The following is a 22,707-nucleotide window of genomic DNA, read 5'->3' on the forward strand; positions in this document are numbered from 1 at the left end:
CCAGAACCTTGCAGAAAAAGGGTATTTTAGGCAGAATGGCAAGGGAGAAGCTCTGGCTTAAAAAAAAGGCATATCATTTTCTGTATTGCCAAGACTTGGGAAGTGTCACTTAGAAGATACCGTAAAGATGTGGAAGAAGGTCTTGTGGTTGGATGAGACATCGTTGCTGAAGTGGCCTACTACTGTTGTAACATTAACGAACATAATGATATGGGTTGAGCTGGATCTGGTAGTGCAGTCATAAGTCAGTAAAGTCAGCAGCAAGTTTAGCAGCGGGCTGAGCGCACAGCCTGTTTGGGGGGGTGGGGGGGAACCGTGCTCAGCACGACAGAGCTTTGAGATGTTGCTGCCAATTTGGACTGACTGGGGTCTTTCTATCAAGAAGTCTAAGATCAAATTACAAAGAGAGGCGTGGAGTCCCATCAAAGACAGTTTACCCACAGCCCGAGGGATGATCGTGTTAAACACCAAGTGTGAAGTTGCTGAACAACATTTTGATGTAGGAGGCATCATTTTCTAAGTAGGGTAGGACGAAGTGGAGGGCTGAAGCTATGGCATCATCAGTGGAATGGTTTGAGTGATTCTCAGTACCTCCAGTTGAACTCTGTCCTTTTGTATGTTTTCCCCCAGCTGTCAGTCTTGTGGTTTTGTATTGCCATGTACTCCTGTCCCCACTCCTGCTCTACTCCAGCCCCTGTATCACCAAGTACTCCGTCTCTCATCTGTTTCTCATTATTACCTGTTTTGCTGCCACCTGTGTCTCATTGTGCTCCACCTATCATCTGCCTCTCTGTTTATTGCTCAGTGTATTTCAGTCCTGTGTTTTCACCTGTTTGTTGTCAGATAGTGCCAGTGTATTTTCCTGAGTCTTTCCAGCATTCGTATCTGTACTCTGTCCGTCTGAATATTGACTCTGCCTTTTTCCTTGATTCTGGTTTTGGATTTCTCTGGATGTTTTGATCTCTGCCTGAACTTCGATGCTGACTTTGTTTGCACCTCGGGATTTGTTACTCCATTAATATCACTGTGTGCACAGTACTGGGTCTGCGATTGGATCCCTGCTCCAGTGTCCTGACAGTGATAGGCAAATTGGAAAGGGTCCAATATAGCTGGAAGGTGGAATTTTTATGATCCATTACCGTCCATTCAAAACAGTTCTGATTGGTGAAGTCAGAGCTACTGTGTGGTAATTATTTAGGTCAGCTACCATCAATCTCTTGGACACCAGAATCATGGTGGCTGTCCTGAAACCTGAAGAGACAGTAGACTGTTACAAAGGGATAGTAAAGAAGTCCATTAAGATCGCTGTTAGCTGGGCTGAACAATCCCTCAGCACCTGACCAGGTATGTTGTCTGGCCCCGCTGTTTTGTGTGTGGGTTTACCCTGGCTAATATCCTCCTCAATTTGGCTGTGACCAGACAGGATTACTGACACTCAGGGTGGACTTGTAATCTGTTAAGATTTATATACATTGATACATGTTCAGGTCCCTGGCATCACAAAGGTGTCTTTGAATTTTCTGTGAGTAGTCGTGCTTTGCTAGACGTGTATAGAACTGGATAAACTTCTCAGAAACCCTGAAGTAGATCACAGATATTTGTGGATCACCTGAGGTGTCAATATTTATGAGGACAGGGAGGAGTGATAGTCAGAAATAGCTTACAGTGCCTCCTAAAGCATTGAATCAGAGCCCTTATTGCCCATTATCTCCAGCAGGGTTAGAAGTAAAGCTTATTTAATCCTGATGACATGAATAGCATTAAAGCTATTGGTGCAAGGAAGACAGGACATGAAAATGTACAAGGGAAAAAATTTTTAATTCCAAGTTAGTTTTGGGGATTTAACCCTTCCAAAAACTTATTTCTGAATTTATCTCTGGAATCATAACTGCACTTATCTCCACGTATTGGATTTATACACATTTTTAGCAAGTCTGATTTTTAAAAAATTATGTGTAATAATTTTAGAAATAATGTACAATAAAAATTATACTTTGTAAAGGATATCAATACTAGATCAGGGTCCATGCTGGACAGAGTCAATTCCAAGTGATGTCATCAATAATTGTTTAAAGCTTGGAAGGGAGCTCATAACATTGAGTGTTATTGGTACCAGAAGCAAATCTGTACACTGAACAATTCATTAGATAGAACAAAGCATTTGGGGAACAAGGTATTTCATCATATAAATTAGCCTTGTTCAATAGCTCATTTTATAAAAACCGGTAAACATTATAGCCTCAATAAATATACACATTTAAAATATTAACAAATTGAATGATTCTAGTTAAACTGTGATAAAATACAGATCCAAACGTTCAATGTGTTATTTGTAATCAAATACAAACAGTTCAATTTGTTGCTAGGAAGTTCATAGAAATTTAAGATTTTTTTAAAAAAAGGATTATTGTGAAAATCTAAAACTATAATAGTTCAATACAAAGAGGTGGTTTGGTATTACAGCTCATATTGTCTCATTTACATGAGAAGATAGGAAAGGTAGTCTCTCCTAGGTCTGAGAAACAAATGACACATGAGCCATGTTCTCGCTCAAAATTCCAAAATCAAACTTTTCAAATTGCTGAACAGGAATAGCCGATGAAGATCTAGATCATTCCAAACACACTGCAGTTTTGTTTCTGTACAATTTATCGTAAAGTTTACTTCCTACGTGAAACTGTCCTTAAGGCTTCTGGGAAGGAATTGTTTTTAGCATTTGAAATGAATGAGTTAAAGGCCATTCATTTCTGAAGCTGCTCCTAATTGGATAGATTTACTACAGTCCTCAAAGGGATTCATTTTGTGTCCTAATATGTCCCGAGGACAATTTCAGACACGATTGATGGACCTTTGTATTTCTACTATTCCCACTGGGGGAGATGCAATCCGCGAATCAGGATTATTTGTTATAGGTCAAAGTTTGTTGGCATTTTCCACACCTGATTGATCAGTAAACTCTGCAAAATTTGGCACATCATTCCCTGAGATGTTAAGACCTTTCCAATCCCTTATGGCTTGGAGCTGTTGCTCTTTGTCCAAATTATCCATTTGGCGAACTTTCAGAAGGCAAGATGCAGATAATGTGCCTTGCAAACTACGAATGAAATACCTGGTGATATAAACAAAGATACTGTAAGAAAACTATTTCTAATGCATACAATGTTAAAATAAAAGTAATCAAAAATGAGTTTTGTTCAATTTTATCAACTTTATGTAAACACATTGCAATGTGCAGTTTGCTCATATAAAACCGTACAATTCCATGGAGTGATGAGTGCTCCAGTAGTTCATGAGATATTTAAAAAGTAATGGTAACCCTCAAAAATGGATGGAAGATTAAAATACCAAAATTATGAAAACACACCCTAAACCACCTCAAACTCTCCCATTTCCAATCCGATGGATGTAATGTCATGGGCAATGACAAACCATCTACAGCAAGCTGATCATCAACTAAAACTTGTTAAGGAGTTTTTGAGCTCTGAATTTTATGAATCTATTTTTAACTCATGCCCCAAGAAACTCAGCCATTACCAGGGGATAAGAATAACACAGATCACCAGGTATGTATTTTTACAGTAGTTTATGGAAGAGTATTTCCACAAGGCTCTGACTGTTTTTGCCTCATGTCCCATTCCCTGCACATTCCCAGTCTCCCTTATCACTGGGTCCCTGACAGCACCAACTCTTCATCTTCCCCAATTCCTGCTAAATTACTTCAAAGTTAAAAATAAATTTACTATCAAAGTATGTATATTTTACCATTTACTATCTTGAGATAAATTTTCCTATAGGCAGTTACGGGAAAGAAATATAATAGAACTTTATGGAAAACTATACATTAACAGACAAAGACTGACAAATATTAATGACAAACAAAAAGCCTAGGTTATTCCCATTCCATCCCCATCTCATTTTAACCCACACCACTCTCAATCTTTTGGAGCTATTCTCAGTTATTCTGAAATGAAAATGATGGATTACCTTGGTAACACAGCCAGGATTGGTGTGGTAAGACAGATGAGGTAGAAGAGTGGATCAGTCATCTGACGCTGCATTATCCAATAAGGATTTGACGGACTGTTGCAGGTCACACAGAAGGTACTATAAACAAGTGTAATTGTAAAGAATAATACAATGCTCCCAATCATGGAAACCCAGTGCAGGAAGGTCTGTTAAAAAAGAAGAGTGAAATCATAAAGAATAAATTATTTAAGCCTAATATCTCAGGCAAATGAACACATACATGTTGCTGAATAGCAATCTTTTCTTCAGATGTAATGGTGAAGAAAATAGACAAACTGGTCTAATTCACTGGCCCTCTGCCTCTTACAGCACACTACAATTTTTAAAGCTTTGATGAGGGAGGTTTGGGGGTTGTGGGAGGGGGTTGGGTTGGTGGTAGAGCGTAAACAGTAACAATGTCTTAAACTCAATGAAATGTGACTTGGTGATATCCTTCTGGACTCTTATCAAAATCATCTGAATAATATTCAATTTTAATACCCTTGTATGACATCAGGATGCAATTATGCTTACAAAGAGAAGGCAGTAGATGCTGATCTTAGAGGCCTAATGGAATATAGAACATTAAAACATTAGAAAACTTTTGATAAAAGCAGGTCATTCAGCCCAATAAAGCTTGCCAAATTCCTATTCACAAAGAGTGCTGAAATAATTATCAAGTTTACTGCTCTCAACTACACAACTAGGTAGTTTGCTCCATGTTTCCACAAGTCACTGTTTAAAAAAATGTTTCCTGATGTTAGTTTGAAATCTCCCTTTAACCAGCCTCCACCTATGGCCCCGTGTCCTTACTGATGGATTAATTTTGAAGTGGCAGCTGGAATCCACCTTACTTAGAACCTTGATGATTTCGAACACTTCTATCATGTCTCCTCCTATTCTATGTTTACTTAGGCTAAAAAGATTCTTTCATCTTTCTTCATAGTTCATACTCTGCAAACCTGAAATGAGTCTCATTGTCCCTCCTCTCTGAACTTTCTCTAGTGCCTTGACATCCCATATAATAGCTGACATTCTTCAATCCAGACAACATGCTGGTGTACCTCTTCTGTACCATATCTCCAAAGCCTCTATGTCCTTCCTGAAAGGATAAACCAATTGCATCCACGCCAAACCTTTACACAGTTGCAACATATCTTCTGAACTTTAAACTCAACACCTTAAACAACGAAGGCAAGTACGCTGTACCCCACCTTCAGCATCCTTTCTGCATGTGGTACAACTTTCAGAGACCTATAGATTTGCTCAAGATCCCTCTGTACTCCTAACCCGGAAAAATTTGCTGCTTTTCAGGTACAATACCCAGCAACTAATGTCTCTTTGCTGAATAGGTGTCTGACAATGATATTAGCTTCAGAGAAGCTATTGTATTCCTGGAGTGACCTGCAAATTTGCAAATTTAAAGTGCTCCAATTCCACACAGTATATGATGGATAGGTTGTTTTCGGGGTGGGGGGGTGAGGTGGTTTCGACAGGTGTTCTGTGAAGCACAGTTAGTTTAGGAAATGGACCTCAGATTACTTAGTTAATTCTAGCCAGAGGACAGTGATCAGCAGAACACCTAAAAGAAGGTAGTTTGCATTAATTCTGAACAATTAATAAATGCCACATTTGTTCACTTCAACATTTTTGTGCATCTTTGAAATGGCATCACATTAAGCAAACAATTTAAAAATAAATAACCCTTTTGAGGCATGTGCACTTTTCTAATCTTATGAACTCAACTCTGAACTGTATAGACTCGCTTTCAAGGACCCTACAACTAATGTTCTTGGTATTATTTATTTGTATCACCACTATTATTTGATTTTTTTTGTATTTGCACAGCTTGACTTCTTTTGCATGTTGGTTGTTTGTCAGTTTTTGTGTGTGGTTTTTCATTGATTCTATTGTATTTCTTTTTTCTATTGTGAATGCCTGCAAGAAAATGAATCACAGTATAGTATATGGTGACAAATACGTATTTAGTCAATAAAGTTATTTTGCATTTTGAACTATTATATGGAAATTTAGTTAATTTTCTTAATAGAAAACATATAACCCTATTTCCAGTGGGAAGGACTGACTTCATGTTTTACTTCTAATAGTCTGTATTTGTTCTGGGAAGATTCAGCATGAGGTAAACACTCTGGGTATCAGCTACGGCTAACTTGGTATTACCCCAGTTTACAAGTCTCTCTAGAAATATGTGTACAAAAGTTAGGGTTGATATTGCAGGAAGTGCAGGATCACCAGAAGAAATATTAAATTGAGCTGACTACTGACTAACCCAGAGTCTGACTAATATTTCTCCCTTTCAATCAACATCCATACAAAACAGATTATATTATCATGGTCATATTCATTTTAGCATGAGGTCACTGTGTAGGCTGTGAATCACTACGTTACAACAAAAGCTCACTTTCAAAACTATTTCTCAACTGCATGTAGTTTTGCCATTCTTTTACTATTCAAGGCGAAATGTTATACCATGACAATACTGCATAAATCATACTGTATGCACTTTTTTATTTAAAGTACTAACAGTGATCGATGTCATTTATCTTATTTATTTCTTACAAAGGCAAAATCCATTTATGGTTAATAGTCAAAGTAGACTGGCTTTCATTTTCATTTATCTGAGTTAATGGGGCAGACAGAACTGTTTTGCCTCATTAAAGATAAGAATGTTAACAGATGGAAAATTACTGCTAAAAGCCTATATTATCACCATCATGGCGCAGGAGAGTCAACACCACAACATTTCAACATTCCATTCAGCTTTCTTACTTGAGCATACCTTGCCATATTACCATCTCTAACTGGTGTTGTTATACAAGATAATAGGATTTTTAGCAGAAAACTCAGCTTGTATTTTATTGCCCTCTGCTTGGCTCTATTTTTCTAAGATTCCGACTTACCCAGGTTTTGGTTTCAATCGCTAGATGTGCTAGAGTTGTGAAGAGGGACGCTGTGTTCATTGGCGTGCCAAATGTAAAGATATCAATATTTGAATCTCGGTAAGCCTTGAAATAAAAACAAGAATAGTTTCTAGTAAATGGAAAGCATGAACATGTTCAAGGATATCAGGACAGAATAGAATGGCACGAGTACTTACAAAGTATGGAATGAAGAAGCAGACAAGACTTTGATAAAATGCATCCAGCATAGTGATCCAGAAAGTGCAGCTATTGTAGGCCTGGAAAAGACGTCAGTAAGTTCTACTTGGGTTCTGTTTGGTGACCAAAGACCAAAGAAACATGTTTGTGAGATGCTGGCATTCTTCCCATTTCACTGACTCCATTATCACTCTTCCCAAGACACCTTAAGTTTTGTACACCAGTTTAGTCATTAGCCATGAATGTGTGTATTATGTTCAAATACACAAAAGTACCAAATTACCACTTTGAAAGAAACATCGAAGGAAGCTGACACGTGCACAAGAGTGGTCAGAAGGAATCCTTCAATAGGTATTATTTGTCAGTGAAAAATTAATGCACTTCTTCATTTTACAGCACAGAGATGGCAGCATTTTTCATCATTTCGGGGCCTAATCAGTGCTTTTGTTCAAGTGAAATGAAAATTTAGGCTTTGGCCACAGTCTCAGGTTATATGATGACCAATAGTTCTCTCAGAATCAGAATCACCAAAAGCCAATTCTATGCAAATATCCCATTCATGTTAAAAAGGCTTTACAGTGGATAATTTGATGGTTGTGATTTTGACATTACAACAGAAACTGCCAATGAAAGTGTATCACAGATGTTGAAGGGCTTTGGGGAATCCTTAGGTGGTGAAAGGTGTTTTAGTAAAGAATACATTCCTTTCTTCTCTTTCTGAATATTTTCCACTAAAAGAATAATTCCATAGAGATTAAACCACAAACGTATTAAGAAGCAAAACAAAACAGATTCAGTAACTGTTTGCATTATTAGAAGATAATATTGCTAATATATATTTACCCCTGACTGCTGACTGTATTTGTAAAGTTCAGGAAACTCTAAAAGCATTTCAGCAGAGACCTCCTTGTCCAGTATTCCACATGTTAATGGAGGAAGGGAGGTGAACAGAAGGTTGAAGAAAATCATCAGCCAATAGTCAATCATTGAAGATCCACTAAAGCCGCAAAAGAACTGGTACCAGAACAGTAGATTCACATAGGCCTAGGAACAAGAATTAGAAAGCTGATTCAGAATTGAAATATTCTCAAGAGCCTCACTCAAAACTATTGGAGTTGTAAACCGGTCATTAAGTAAATATTAGGTAAATGAGAAACAGCTTGAAATTCATCCTATGTAAGTGGGAGCAACGTTCCCCATATAGCTTAATTTTGTGCACAATCATCTAACTGGATGTCACTAGTGACAAGCAGCTAGCTTGCAGCTATAACATGCCCCACTCATTGTTATCAACAGGCTTTGTCAGCTCAGCAGGCTGTGCTGCTGGCACTCTCCACACCACTTGACCCATTGATGCATGAAAGCCACCTGTAACCAGCCACGGAGCAAACACCGATGACATAAAGTTAGTCTTGTCAGTTGCCTTAGAGGAAAACCCTTGGTTGTATTTCTAAGCTGTGTCCTTCTTTGGATTTTCCACATCTAAAGAGGGTTATGTTAAAAATACACAGAAATATAACATGGAGCCATCTATAACCACTTCAAAATGCACAATTATCTGTTCACTGATTTCAATAGAAAGCATTCTTTTCCTTTCTTATTACTTCCCAAAGCTCTTCCTGCCAGACTGCCCCAGCCAACACTCGGACTCCCCTCCCATTCCAGGCCCACCCTTCTGGACTTCCTTCTCCCACATCTGAGAACCACACTGAGTTCTGTTATTATCCAAACTCTCAATCAGTCAGATATCTGTTGCCATTCAGTAACCCAGCTGGCATGGGAAGCTGCCGCACGAGGCTGGAACATTAAGATCCCAGCATGTGACAAGGACCTAACTTGATGGCAAGGGATAAGTCAGAATTTCAGCAGTTACCAAGAGAATCTTGAATTTGGCAAATTACCAGCCAGAAACAAAGGGAAGTAAAGGCAGTTGCTCATAATACTGTCAGTCCATTCATTGGTTGATTCTACCTTTGCTGCAACAATTGGATATCAAGATGTTTTGTAAGATAGGTCCATAAATAATTTTGGTTGAAATAATTATGTTTCAATCCAACCTCAAAACATTTTAACTAACATTTCCCCATTTTTAAAGCAAACACTATCTTCTAATTTGTACAGTTGCTTCAAAACTTTGTTGCATAGCAGGTTGGTTCAGCTGTGGTTTTTCGATCGCAGCTCACCGCAGTAGAAATATTGCTTGTGCCAAATACAATGCTGTCTTTCAGTTTAAGGAGACCTGGATGGAAAATGATTTTCATCACAGAAAACAGACTTGAACTAAGTATTTTTTGGGTAAATTTGGTAAATAAGAAGTGGGCTTTGAAGTACTCATGAGATTGTAGGATCTGTTCTAATAATTGACTGTGGTCTAAAAATAGTAGCTAAGATGTACTGAAATCATTTTGCAAAGTATTAGTGCAAAGCTTGATTTGCCATTTGGCTTCCATTTACTCCACCTTTAGAAGTCATTTGGAATATATTCGTAACCTGGTTTGTAAGTACACCTACATATTTTAGAACTTGAACCTACCAGGACAGCCTGGATGGAAAATGGAAAGAAGAAACCAAGAATTCAGCTTATGAAGTAAAGAGCTTAACAATATTAGGAAAAAATCATGGTGATATCAAAATGGCTACAATAAGTATGCCACCTGACTAGCCAAAAGCCAAATTTGTCCACTTACCACATTCTTGTAAAAGTAGTAAATAATCATATTTGCCAAGCGGGTGTAACACCAGTGACCATGTACCAATAGCAGTTTTTTAAGATATTTAAAATGAGATATTGCAAAATCACTGGCCATCACAGCCTGTAAACACAAAAAATATATGTAAGAGAAAACTTTAAATTTATTAAACATTGTATAGATCGTAGAACACATAGACAGAACTCTCTGTTCTACCAGACCGTTTGCCTCAGCTCTATGTCCTGTCTGTGTGATGATCTTCTATTCTATACTAATACAAACTCACTTTAAATTTACACCAGCTAGTCTGTGGAAGTACATTCACATTCTGAGTAAACTCTGAGTAAATTCTGAATTCGCTGCTTAGTTTCAAATGAAAGAGATTCTGCGGATGCTGGAAATCGAGAGTAACATATACAAAATGCTGTAGAACTTAGCAATTCAGGCAGAAGTAAAGGTTTAACATCCCCAGATTAAGTGTGGAGATTGGATCTAAAATGATTGGCCTCTGGGTAATCCTGCTTCTGCAAATGGAATGAAGGTGCTCCATAAAGCGGCTCTTCAATCTATAGTATGTTGAGTCTCACCAACGTAGAGGAGGCTTTGGCTTCTGTCATCTTCAGCAGGATCCTAGCACCAAACAAATCTTCACCTCTCTGCCACTCTCCGCTTTCTGCAGGGTTTGCCCTCTCCATGGTTCCCTTGTCCATTCTTCTCTCCCCACTGGCAAGCGGATGAAGTGCTACACCTGCCCAATCACCTCCCTCTTCTTCACCTCCGTTCAGGGCCTCAAACTGTCCTTCCAGTTGAGGCAACAGCAGTCATCTACTGTAACCAGTGCTCCCAGTTCAGCCACTACATTGGTGAGGCTGGACTCCCATTCTGACATGCTGGTTCATGGCCTCCTCTGCTGCCATGATGAGGTCACTCTCTTATTGGAGGAGCTTATTCCATCTAGGTAGCGTCCAACCTGAAGACGTGAATATTGATCTCTCAAACTTCTGGTAATTTCTCCCTTTCCCTCCTCTTCCATTCCCTGCATTAGCTCCCTTCTTACCTCTTCTCTTCTCCATACCTGCCTAACACCTCTCCCTGGGTCCCCTCTTCGTTCCCTTTCTTCAAAGGTCCACTCTCCTCTTCTCTGTCATAATCTTTCTTCTTCAGTCCACCTAGATTTTTCACCTATCACCTCCCAGCCACTCACTTCATCTCCCCTCCCCTACCCATCTGGCTTCACCGATCACCTCCCAGCTTCTCACTTCATCTCCCCTCCCCTACCCACCTGGCTTCACCTATCACCTTCTCGCTTTGTACTCCTTCTCCCTTCTCTTCTTATCCCGGCTTCCTCCCCCTTTATTTCCAGGCCTGATGAAGGGTCTTGGCCTGAAAATTCAACTATTTATTCTTTCCCATAGATGCTGCCTGACCTGCCGAATTCCTCCACCATTTTGTAAGTGTTCACTGCTTAGTTTATCTCCTTTTCTCCAACACTAAACACTCCTCAGGCCAGTTTTTTTTTTCATTTAAAATGTAAGAAAAAACTGGGCTGATCATCATTGGATGTTCTTCTTTTTGATTCAGTCAAGGGGTGTGGGCTTCACAGGTGGATCCACATTTATTGCCATCTCTAATTGTCTCTGAGAAGGTGGCATTGAGCACACTTCTTGAACCACTGAATATACTGACAATGCTAGAGGGGAAGGAGTACCAGGATTTTGACCCAGTGGTGGTGAAGGAACAGCAATATTTTTCCAAGTCAGAATGGCCTATGCTTGGAGGGATATACCCTAGAAGTGTCCTCATGTTTTTGCTGCCTTGTCCTTCTAACTGGTTGAGTTGGCGTTTAGGAAGAAGCTGTCTAAGTAGTCTTGGAGAGTTTATCCAATACATCGTGGTACCAAACTGCTGCTACTGCTGTCAGAGGTGAAGTGAGTGAATGGTTGAAGGTAGGATACCTATCAATGGCTTCTTGTGTTGTTGAGGTTGCACTCATCCCAGTATCCCATCATACTGCTTGAGGATTGTAGATCATGGATTGACTTTGGAGAGTTAGGAGGTGAGTAACTTACCACAGGTTTCATAGCCTCTGACCTATACTTGTAGACATATTGTGTAGTGGACTACTCTAGTTCAGTTTCTCAATGGTCAATGGTATCCCTTAGGATACTGATAGCTGGGGGTCCAATGATGTTTAGCTGAATATTCTCGTTGGCACTTGTGTGGTACAAATATTACTTGCTACTATCAGCCGAGACCTGAACTAATGTCAGGTCTTGCTACATTTGGTTGAGGATTGCTTCATTATTTGAGCCATCACAAATGGCCCTAGACTTACTGCAATCAAAAGCCGAACACGCATATTTCTGAGCTTATAATTGATGAAGCAACTGAAAATGGTTAGACATTGACCACTATCCTAGGGAATTTCTGCAGTGTTATTCTGTGCCGAGATGATTTTACTCTAACCTCCACTACGATGTCTTCTATTGTTATCATCTATGTTTTGAATCAATGTAAGATTTCCCCCTCATTCCTATATACTTCAGTTTAACCAAAGCTCCTTCATGTCATACACAATCATATGCTTCCCTAGTATTCAGGATAGTTACTCTCAATTCACAGTGTCAACCTTAATAGAACTTCTCTTAACTTTAAAAGATCTATATTAGGTCTTGATTCAGGACAGAATGTAGTTATCCAGTCTGTTTATCCACTCTACACTGACATTATCACACATTTCTGGCATCTTTCTCTTAAGTCATTTTTGCACCCTCTTCTTGTGCCCCCACATCGTTTTCGTGAGCTGGTAAACACAATTCAACCTTGTCAGTACTGTACAGGGTATTCAAATGTTATTAAAGGAAATCGCAGCATGAATACGAATATATAGCACCATAATGAAAGAGGAGAATGAACATTCTGTCCATGATTTATCAAATATTTTGCCAGCATCAATTATTCTTTTCCTGCTAAATTTCAAAGAGCACTGTACCTGCATTCCTTCTTGACCAGTAATCCCAATGCCTACATTAGCAGCTTGGATCATACTGACATCATTGGCTCCATCGCCTAGACAATAAAGTACATCAACTTAATGCATCCTTCAATGAATAGTATGGAATGATCAATAGCTTGCTCTTGCACTGCATCTTATTCAAATATAAATCAACTCCGTATGACAAATGACATTAGTATGAAAGTAAAAAAATGCTGAACAGAAGACATCACAGGCTCATGAAAACATTCCAATGAACTGCAGAAAATTAAGCTTCATGGTTCTAATATCTCCCATGGAGTCTCTTGGGAAGACCATAAAAAATGTCCCTCAGAAACTAGTCCAGAATGATTAGAAAACGTGGGGAAGCAATCTACAATTTCTAAAGACAATCAAGGCAAGTTATTGTACATTATGGTGTTCCAAAATGTATCTTTTGTATGACAATATGTCATTTCACAGGTAGAAATCTATTCAGGAGCCATTTGAATCTTTACAGAGAATGTGTGCATACTTCACAAGGAAACAGTTTGATTTTAATGTTGACAAACCTGCAAAACAAAATCTACTGACATGTAACAGAATTCTAGCAGAGACACTTTCAGTCTCCATAACCAGCATAACAAACTGCGCAGGTACTGCATGCTGGTAGTCCATACTATTGGTGCAGTCTGTTATTGATTCTGTTATGGTTGTTGGATTTGTTGAGCATGCCCCCAAGAAAATGAGTTTCAGGGTTGTATATGGTGACAAATATGCACTTTGATAATGCACTTACTTTGAAATTTGAGCCCTCCGTATAACGACGTTATCCTTCAGATTGCTCTTAAAATTCTCCCCTCTTGTCTTGAATCTGTATCCTTCAGTTTTAACTTCTCAAATCTGGGGCAATAGAATGACTATCCAACTTATCCGTATGCTTTATGATTTTATAAACTTCTATGAGGTTCCCCTCTTTCTGCTGCATTCCAGGGTGTAAAAAATCTAGCATAGCCAGCCTCCCTCTATAGATCAAACCCTCTCGTCCAGGCAGCATCCTTGTAATTCTCTGCTACACCCTCTCCAGCTTGACAATGTCTTTCTCATAACTGGGTGACCAAAACTGTATGCAATAATCCAAGTGCAGCCTCGTCATTGCACCTACTCATTATCCTGATGGATGAAAGCCAGTATGCTAAACATCTCCTTCACCACCCTGTCTACATATGTAGCCATTTTCAGCAAAGTGTGAACTCATACTCTGAGGTCTCTCTGTTCCACAACACTTGTCTGTGACTTGCCCTTCATGGTACACATCTTACACTGGTTTGACTGTTCAAAATGATCACTTTAAACTTAACTAAGTTAAAATCCATTTGCCATTCCTCAGTCGAACTCCCTGATTGATCAAGATTTTTTTTGCAATTCACTGTAACCTACTTCCTATCAACAAGACTCCCTAAATTTAGTTTCATCATCAAAATGACTAATCTTGCCATGTGTACTCATATCCAAATCATTTACATAAATAATGAATAAGAGAGGGACCAATATTGACTACTGAAGCATCCCCCTAGTCACAGGGCTCCATTTGGAGAATTGACCTCCAACCATCACTTTTGCTGCCCATCAATGAGGCACTTTGATTTCAGCTCGCTCGCTCACCCTGAATCCCATGCAAACTAACTTTCCAGGTTAGCCTGCCATGCAGGCCCTTGTTAAAAGCATTTGAACTTTGAACTTACTAATGTCACTATCAACAACAGCCACTACCCTACCTTCACCTTATCCCTTAGTTACTTCGTTGAAAAATTCTAAATGATTCATCAGACATTATGTCCTATGCACAAAACCATGCCAATTATTTCTGATCTGGCCTTGACTTTCCAAGTGATGGTACATCTTGCCCCTCAGAATTCCTTCCAGTAACAGCTGTATAACTGAAGTCAAGTTCATTGGCCTATGGGACTCATATAACTTCAATGCTTACAAGGCTTGTCTGTGCTGTGTAACTCTATCATTCTGTTCATATTACTAGGAGTAAGAAATAATTTTCCACTTACTTGAAAAATAACAGAGAGACACATACCTATTGCTAATGTCATGGCATTCAGATGATCTCGAACTAGCTCGACTACCATGCTTTTCTGCCGTGGTGTGGAACGACAGCATATCACAGATTGGCAACACTTTGCCAGATCCAGAAACCTTTTCTGTAGGTTTCCTCGGAAGATCATATTCAAAGTCTTCCCATCAATTACCAGACCAAAGCTCGGTTTGGCTGTAGGGTTGCATGTTGAGGACATGGGTGCAAAATTCACAGTTAATTTGGAAGAAGTACAATTTACTCCATTATACTTTTGCACTTCATCTAAGATGCAATCCAAGGAAGATTCACAGGTCTCCTGTTAAATGATAGCAGATTAAAAATAATTACAATTTAGAAAATAGAATAATTATTTAATAAGTTATTGCCAAGGATCTTTTATTGTAGTTCAAGTTATTTCAGAGCAGAACAGTCATTTCTCACTTTAAACCACACGGAGTGAATTTTAAGAGTGGTAAGAGCTTTGATAATATATCTGTGAAACACAGGACTCATAATTCCAATAAAGGTGTAAAACAGCAGGTCCTAGACATGTAAAATTGTGAAATCCAAACTCCTATTAGAGATAGAAGGAATGAAAAATTCATGTCCAACAATTCCTCAATATTTGGGCAATGTTCACTTCCATTGGAATTCTTCTGATTATAAAAAGCAGTCAGAGCATACATATAGCTAGACCTAGACAACATTCAGACATAGGCCAATAAATGCCAAGTAAAACTTCACCACATTAACAATAGACAATAATCAGCTCCAGTGTGAGAGAAAAAAAAATCTACCTCTGACATACTAGGTTATGCTTTTTAGATCATCCTGTCCAGCCCTTGGCCACACCCCACCGATCCCATTTTTGGCCTAAAATTTAACTGGACAAGCCACATAAAAGTCTGACTAGAAAAACATGAGCATGTCCAGGAGTGGATAGCAAGGACAAAGCAATTGACCCCAATTCTCCAGTGTCCTCCCAAGAGTTGTAATGTACAAGCCAGAAAATAAGATGGAATACTCCTCATTTACCATAAGCATTCAAGGAGCATGACACCACTCAGGGAAAATTATCCCAGATGATCACCACCCAATCCTACACACCAAGTATTCACTCCCTCTGCCATCATTAACCATGGCTGCAGTGCCTACAAAATGCATTGCTGCAACTTGTCAAGATATCCTCATCATTCACCAGCAACCTCTACCAGCTACAAAGACAAAGCCAGCAGGCACATGGTGAAGTTTTCATCTGCAAGTCCTTCTGAAACTCACATACTACCCTGACTTGGAAATATATTGCAATTCCTGTGTCACTACTCTGCTTAAATACTGAAAGTCAACCAAGTAGCACTGCACTGCAGTGATTTAAAAAGATGACACACCACCACCACCTACCAAGAAGCAGTTAAGTGTCGACAGCATAGAATCATAGGATAGTCACAGCAAGAATAAAAGCCTCATCTCATTGTGTCCAGCGCTTTACCAAAGTAATTCACTAGTTCCGATCCCAGTCCTTTCTCCTGCTGAAAATTCACAAAACTACTTCTTCAAATATGACTGTATTACTCAGCTGTGTGTAATTTGATGCACCATCAATAACTCGGAGACGTGAGTTAAGGTAGGCTTTTATTGGCTGGAAGAAAGCACAAGCAGCAAATGACCACCACACAACATCCTGGAGACTGAGGAAGGAGCAGTGCCTCCAATCGCCTTTATACCGGGGTTTGTGGGAGGAGCCACAGGAGCAGTCAGCAGAGGGGCGTGTCCAGACGGGTATATGTAGTTCACCACATAATTGCAAACTGTGATTTACCAGCTGTTTACTTCATCTCTCCCCCTCCAGGTTTCACCTATCACCTGGTGTTTATCTTTCCCATCCTCCCACCTTTTAAATCTACTCTTCAACACTTTTTCTCCAGTCCTGTTAGAGGGTTTTGGCCCGAAACATCGACGGTACTTTTTTCCACAGCTGCTGGGTTCCTCCGGCATTTAATGTGTGTTGTTTCCATTTCTCTGGTGTGTCTTGGGGCCGATTGAGTGATCTGGAATTTTTACTGTCTCTGAGGGAGTTTGATGAGGTTCGGAGTGGAGAGGGTGGCCTGGAGATGGGGAACAAGTCCATGATCGACTTCATTGTATTTATCCAATTGAAGTGTTAAGCAAAGTCAAAGTCGATGAGGATGAGACTGGAGGATGGGTGGGTGTTCGGCCTGCATTTGATTGGTCTTCCTCCCCCTCTTGCTAGCTGTTGATGGAGGAAAGTGCAAGTGTCTTAGAATCCACATTGCAAGGATTGATCAGAGGCCATGGACTCGTTTTAGGGGACTTTGAGATTCATGTTGCATGTTCTGGTTACTCTTTGTTTTTGCTGTTTTTGATTGGTCTGATCGAGATAATCGAAGTGGACTGGGGCACTTTGGCAAAGAATGGCAGTGGGCTGGCGGTGCAGCGCTGAACGGAACTGAACTGAATACTACTGGACTCCTGGTTTGTTGCTTGATATTCTACGTGTTGCACTTCTGCTTTTAGCCATTTGTGCAATTTGTTCTTTTCTCGTGTGCTGGGTTTTTAAATGTTTTCTTGAATAAGATCCACGGTGTTTCTTTCTTTCATTACTGCCTGCAGGAGGACAAATCTCAGAGTTGAATTCGGTATAAATACTTTGATAATAAATGTACTTTGAAAATTCTTGCAAATTTTTTCTCATCATGTCCTTATCCAGCTGTGTTCTTGGCCACAACAGGGCTGACTCTGACACGTCTACAGGCAGTTCATTCCGAATTCCAACAACACACTGGTAAAAAGAATCCTCATGCCACTAATAATCCTCCTCCCTTTAATTTTCTCGATGTGATCTTCAGTCCTTGGCCCCTTAACTGATGCACAACCTCCTATCATCCACTCTGTTCATTTTATTATTCAATAATATCCCCTTATCCCTCTATTCTCCGAAGAAAAACAGTCTAATATTTCCTAATAATTGTAATCCTCAAATCAGGAACCATTCTCGTTATCTATTTTCTGAACCTCTCCAGTGCTTATACCTCCTGCCTGAGGTGACCAGAATTGAACACAATATTTAAGCTGAGGCCAGTTCTGTGTTTTATAAAGAAACAGCATGATTTCACTGCGTTTATACTCTGTCTCTGCTGAGGAAAGCCCAGAATTGTATACATTTATTAATTCAGCTGTCTCATCCAGTGCTATTAATTTAGAGATGCCACCTTTCCTTGTAAAGATGGTCGAAAAATATTTTCTAATACTTCTAAAATGCCTCAGCAGCATCATTGAAAAGCTTCCATTTTTACTCCTCCAGATGATTTGTTGTGCATGCAATATGATGTGTCATATGTGCACGTTAAACTCATTTACATCATTTTTATTTTTGCTGGCCCCAATAAAATCTTTGGGAGATCCAGTCTTCCCCATTTAATTTTACTTTTCTCCACCCCCTCCCTTCATATTTTATTTTTATAAATGGAATGGTATAACACTATTACAGCACCAGCAATCTTGGTTCAATTCCCACTGCTGTGTGTAAAGAGTTTTTATACATACTCCCATGACCATGTGGTTTTCCTTTGTGTGCTCTGGTTTCCTCCCACATTCTAAAGATGTACTGGTTAGCAGGTTAATCGGTGACAGGCACATAAATAGATGGCACGGGCTCATTCGGTTGGAAGGGCCTGTTACCATGCTGTATCTCTGAATAGAGCAAGTAAATCTTTCCTGACTCTCTCTGTAATTACTGGTATAGTTTTTTGCTTGTACACCCTGCCCCTCTTGATGCACTCTGGCCCTCATTGCCCTGTGCATTTGTCCTTTCCATCCTGAATACTCCCTCATGTGAATCTCTACCTTCAGCTAGCAGCTTAACCTTTCTCTCTTTCGATTCTACTGCTAGCCTGCCATCCTTGCTAAACTAGCTTAATCCCACCTGTCAATATGCATCCCCTTTTTGTTTAGAGGTTCCATTTCCCTCAAAAATGGTCCCTTTTCTTCAGGAAGCTAGAGTCTTCCTGCCTTCCTCCTGCACCATTTCTCTAGCCTTGCATTCATCTGCTTGATCTTCCTAATCTGAAAGCCGGTAGTAAATAGATTTTGCTACTTTTAAGGCCCTGCCTCTTTCCCAGCTCCCTGACATCATAGACTTGGCCAAGTCTAGCCTCATTTCATAATTTTGTGTGCATGAAAACTCTGCTATTAAACTCCCTTCTTCACATTTCTCATCATATGTGGACTGATTGGGTGGAATCTGGGTGGGTTTGTTGCACCTTTTTTTGAGAGGCATGGCCTATTTGGTTACTTTTCCTCATTATTAAGTAAATAATCATGTTCTAGTTGTGCTGAAACATCTTTGCTAAAGGCACGACGAGTCTGGAGCACCAGTCTTCAGAATTACACCTAGGATTTTGGCTCAACGACCTATCAGCACCTTCAAAAGGAAATTCAATAGACACTTGCAAGAAAACTAATTTTAGGGCTCTAAAGGAAGAATGAGAGAATTGGGCCGATGGGACTAATCTTGATGGCATAGACTTGACAGGCCGAAAGAGCTTCTCTGCCACGACAATGTTATAATTATGCTAGTATTTATGGCTGTAATTGGCTGTCTGTGAAACAATCTGCCTAATATTATCACAGACCCAGACACAAATACTCAGAAATTCTTTTGAAGAATGCCAAGTTTGTTCTTGGTCTCATTGGCATAGTACAGTACAGCAAGTGGATTAAATATGAAGATGCAAGAAAGTACAAATACTAATACTGATTTCAAAAAACACTAACAACAAAAAGAACTTCCTTTATTTAAAAGCCTTCCCTCTTTTAAAGTTCATCATCATACAAGCACAAAATGTATTTCCATGGTCCAATTCATCTTCTAAAAGCAATGCATAAACAACTAACAATATTTAAAGTTTGAGCTGCAAAGTACATTTCCCCCTTTAGTTTGACATTTATAAAAAAAACAAGAGTCACAAATTATTCTGTGATAGAGAGTGGAAAGGAAAGGTTATAGAAATGCCAAACACTCATTTGCAAATGTCAACAATTTGTAGGTTAGAAGTGACTTTGTTTATATTAAAAAAAAACTACTGATTGCCAATTCCATCTTTCTAGTTATCTGCCACAACATATTTGTTTTAAAGATGATTTTAATGGTCCAAAGATCTGGATGTTTTCATTTGATGCATCTTGCTAAGTCATATAACAGAATATATTATTCCTGACAGGTGGAATTGGGATGAACGTTTGCCTTAGAAGGGGCCAAGATTCTTAGATTCATACAGGCAATGAATATGACATTAGACTGCTTTACCCTGACGTCCCAGGCTCAAGTTCCCAAGATTAGATTCAGAATGATTTATGCTTACTTCGACACTCCTTCAGTGTTGAATTATCAGCCTTGCAGAAAGGCAATGCATTAAGCCTACCAAGGTAAGAACCTGAAATCATCTTACTTCATTCTAAAAATGAAAGATTTCACATATTCTTATTGCCATTTACATAATTTTCTCTCTTTACACCCATAATTTTGTGGCTAGGCACAGCTCAAATGCCATTATGAATTTTCCAACGATATAAGAAGTGTTGGCAGAATTTCAGATGGTGACAAGGAGGGATACAGGAGTGCACGATCAGCTGGTTGAGTGGTGTAGCAACAACAACCTTGCACTCAGCATGAATCAGTAAGACCAAGGAATTGATTGTAGACTTCAGGAAGGTAGGTCAGAGTAACACACACCAGTCTTCATCGAGGGATCAGCAGTGGAAAGGATGAACAGTTTCAACTCTCTGGGTGTCAACATTTCTGAATATCTATCCTGCGTCCAACATACTGATGCAATTACAAAGAAGGTATGACAGCGGCTATATTTTAATAGGAGTTTGGATCAAAAATTTGTAAAGGATATTCCAAAAAGGATTTAATAACATTCTGAAATAATGTGATCTTTTCAACCCAATTCATGTTAAGACATGTCTGAACAATAGGTTATTCCAAATATTGCCTTGTTACTGAAATAATGAGACTTGTCTCATGCAATACATAAAGCTGCATAGCCTCATATGGGTATTTGTACAGTACATGTAATTGTTCAGTGAATTTTCCAGTAATCATGATAAGTTGCTTTAGTAGTTTTATTTAGAAGCTCGTTAGTCTTCTGTAGCCACTGTTCATCATCATCACCAGGTGCCATGGCCAGTTTGAGCTTTGACTGCCATGGCCCACACACTCCTGTTTCGGGTCAAGTGGATCAACTCATTGGTATTCATTTCCAGTGTCTCCATCATCATTTGTCTTTGCCCTCCTTTTGCTTTCTTCCCTTCCATCTTTCCCATAATAACCATGCGTTCTAACTTCTCTTTCCTAATCACATGTTCAGTGATGTTACATTGCCTTTTCATGATCTCATACATTATTTCTCTTTTTGTGTTTGCTCTGTTCATGACATCCTTGTTAGATATTCATTTTGTCCATGATATTCTTTGCATCCTCCTCAAAAACCACATCCCTGCTGCTTCAATTCGTTTCCTCATGTTACTAGATATGGTCCAACATTCTGAGCCATATAACATAACTGGATAAACATAACATTTCAGTACTCTGAGGCGGGTTGTCAAGCCTAGTTTGGTATTGGTCAGTATACTCTTCATTCTCGTAAAGGTGTCTTTTGCCATCCCTATTCTTCTTTTGATGTTCATGTCGCATTTGCCATCTGATGTCACCCAGCTTCCTAAGTCGCAAAAGTTCTGTACTTGTTTTATGTCTTCCCCGTTTATTCGCAGCCTGCAGATAGGATTCTCCTTCTTTTTGGATATCACCATACATTCTGTCTTTTTGCAATTGATGGATAGACCCATTTTTGCACTTTGTTCAACAACTATATCAATTAAGTTTTTTAGTTCTTGTGGACTTGGAAAATTCCAGGTGATAACACCAGAAATCAAATTGACTTTATTACTATAAACCAAAGATTTATAAACTCTGGTGGAACACAACAGGCCAGGCAGCATCAATAGGGAGAAGCGCTGTCGACGTTTCAGGCGGAGACCCTTCGTCAGAAGCGTCAAGACCGAAACGCCGACAGCGCTTCTCCCTATCGATGCTGCCTGGCCTGCTGTGTTCCACCAGCATTTTGTGTGTGTTGTTGTTTGAATTTCCAGCATCTGCAGATTTCCTCGTGTTTGCGATTTAGAAACTCAGTGACTCAATGAAAGACATATCCAGGTAGCCACTGTACACCACTTGCATCTGGATATTGTGTAGGTAGGTTAATTGTTATCATGGGAATTTTTGTTACCTCTGGCCTGAATGCAAGATGACCATGGCTGCTTTTTCCTTTGTCAAATCAATGTCATCTTACTTGCTCTGTCGAGACCCATCAGGATTTTAAACTCTGTTTCTTAGAAATTATTATGTTATGGTTTCTCATGGATTTCTATATCACTGTAGAGCTATCATTAATGCAAATGTCCTCTGATGTCTCTAAGGTCTTACATTCTTCCAGATTTCCTGGCCTAGTTGTATTAACTTTTTACCTCTTGTTTGAAAGAATCTGTTTCTGACTAAAATATTCATAAAACTCTTCTTTATTTCCTCTTTGAGGGCAAGAGTTTCAAAGACCCACAATACTCAGAGTGAAAAAAAAACCACTTCTTCTCTGCTTTAAATAGGTTTTCTTCTGTTTTTTTTAAAAATTAACATGAAACACTAATTTTAGTTGCCCTCTCAGGAAGCAGTATCCTCCAGTCAAAACACTTTAAGGTGTGCATTTCAATCCATTCTCCTCTCACACCAGCACACACAAGCCAATCTCTCTT

General features: G+C 39.2%; 1 protein-coding gene across 1 annotated transcript in view; it reads right to left on the reverse strand.

Moving 5' to 3' along the window:
- Positions 1-240: 240 nt before the first annotated feature.
- Positions 241-22,707, reverse strand: part of LOC140739190 (phospholipid-transporting ATPase VB-like) — a 293,630-nt gene continuing 271,163 nt past the window's right edge. The window contains exons 18-25 of the mRNA XM_073067239.1: positions 14,878-15,193; positions 12,807-12,883; positions 9,812-9,937; positions 7,968-8,168; positions 7,124-7,204; positions 6,927-7,031; positions 3,985-4,172; positions 241-3,109 (exon numbers count right to left, since the gene is read on the reverse strand). Of these exons, the coding sequence (XP_072923340.1) occupies positions 2,914-3,109; positions 3,985-4,172; positions 6,927-7,031; positions 7,124-7,204; positions 7,968-8,168; positions 9,812-9,937; positions 12,807-12,883; positions 14,878-15,193 (1,290 nt within the window). The 3' untranslated portion in view covers positions 241-2,913. The remainder of the gene's footprint in view (positions 3,110-3,984; positions 4,173-6,926; positions 7,032-7,123; positions 7,205-7,967; positions 8,169-9,811; positions 9,938-12,806; positions 12,884-14,877; positions 15,194-22,707) is intronic.

This window comes from Hemitrygon akajei, chromosome 15 (genome assembly GCF_048418815.1).
Source record: "Hemitrygon akajei chromosome 15, sHemAka1.3, whole genome shotgun sequence".
NCBI classification, from domain to species: domain Eukaryota; kingdom Metazoa; phylum Chordata; class Chondrichthyes; order Myliobatiformes; family Dasyatidae; genus Hemitrygon; species Hemitrygon akajei.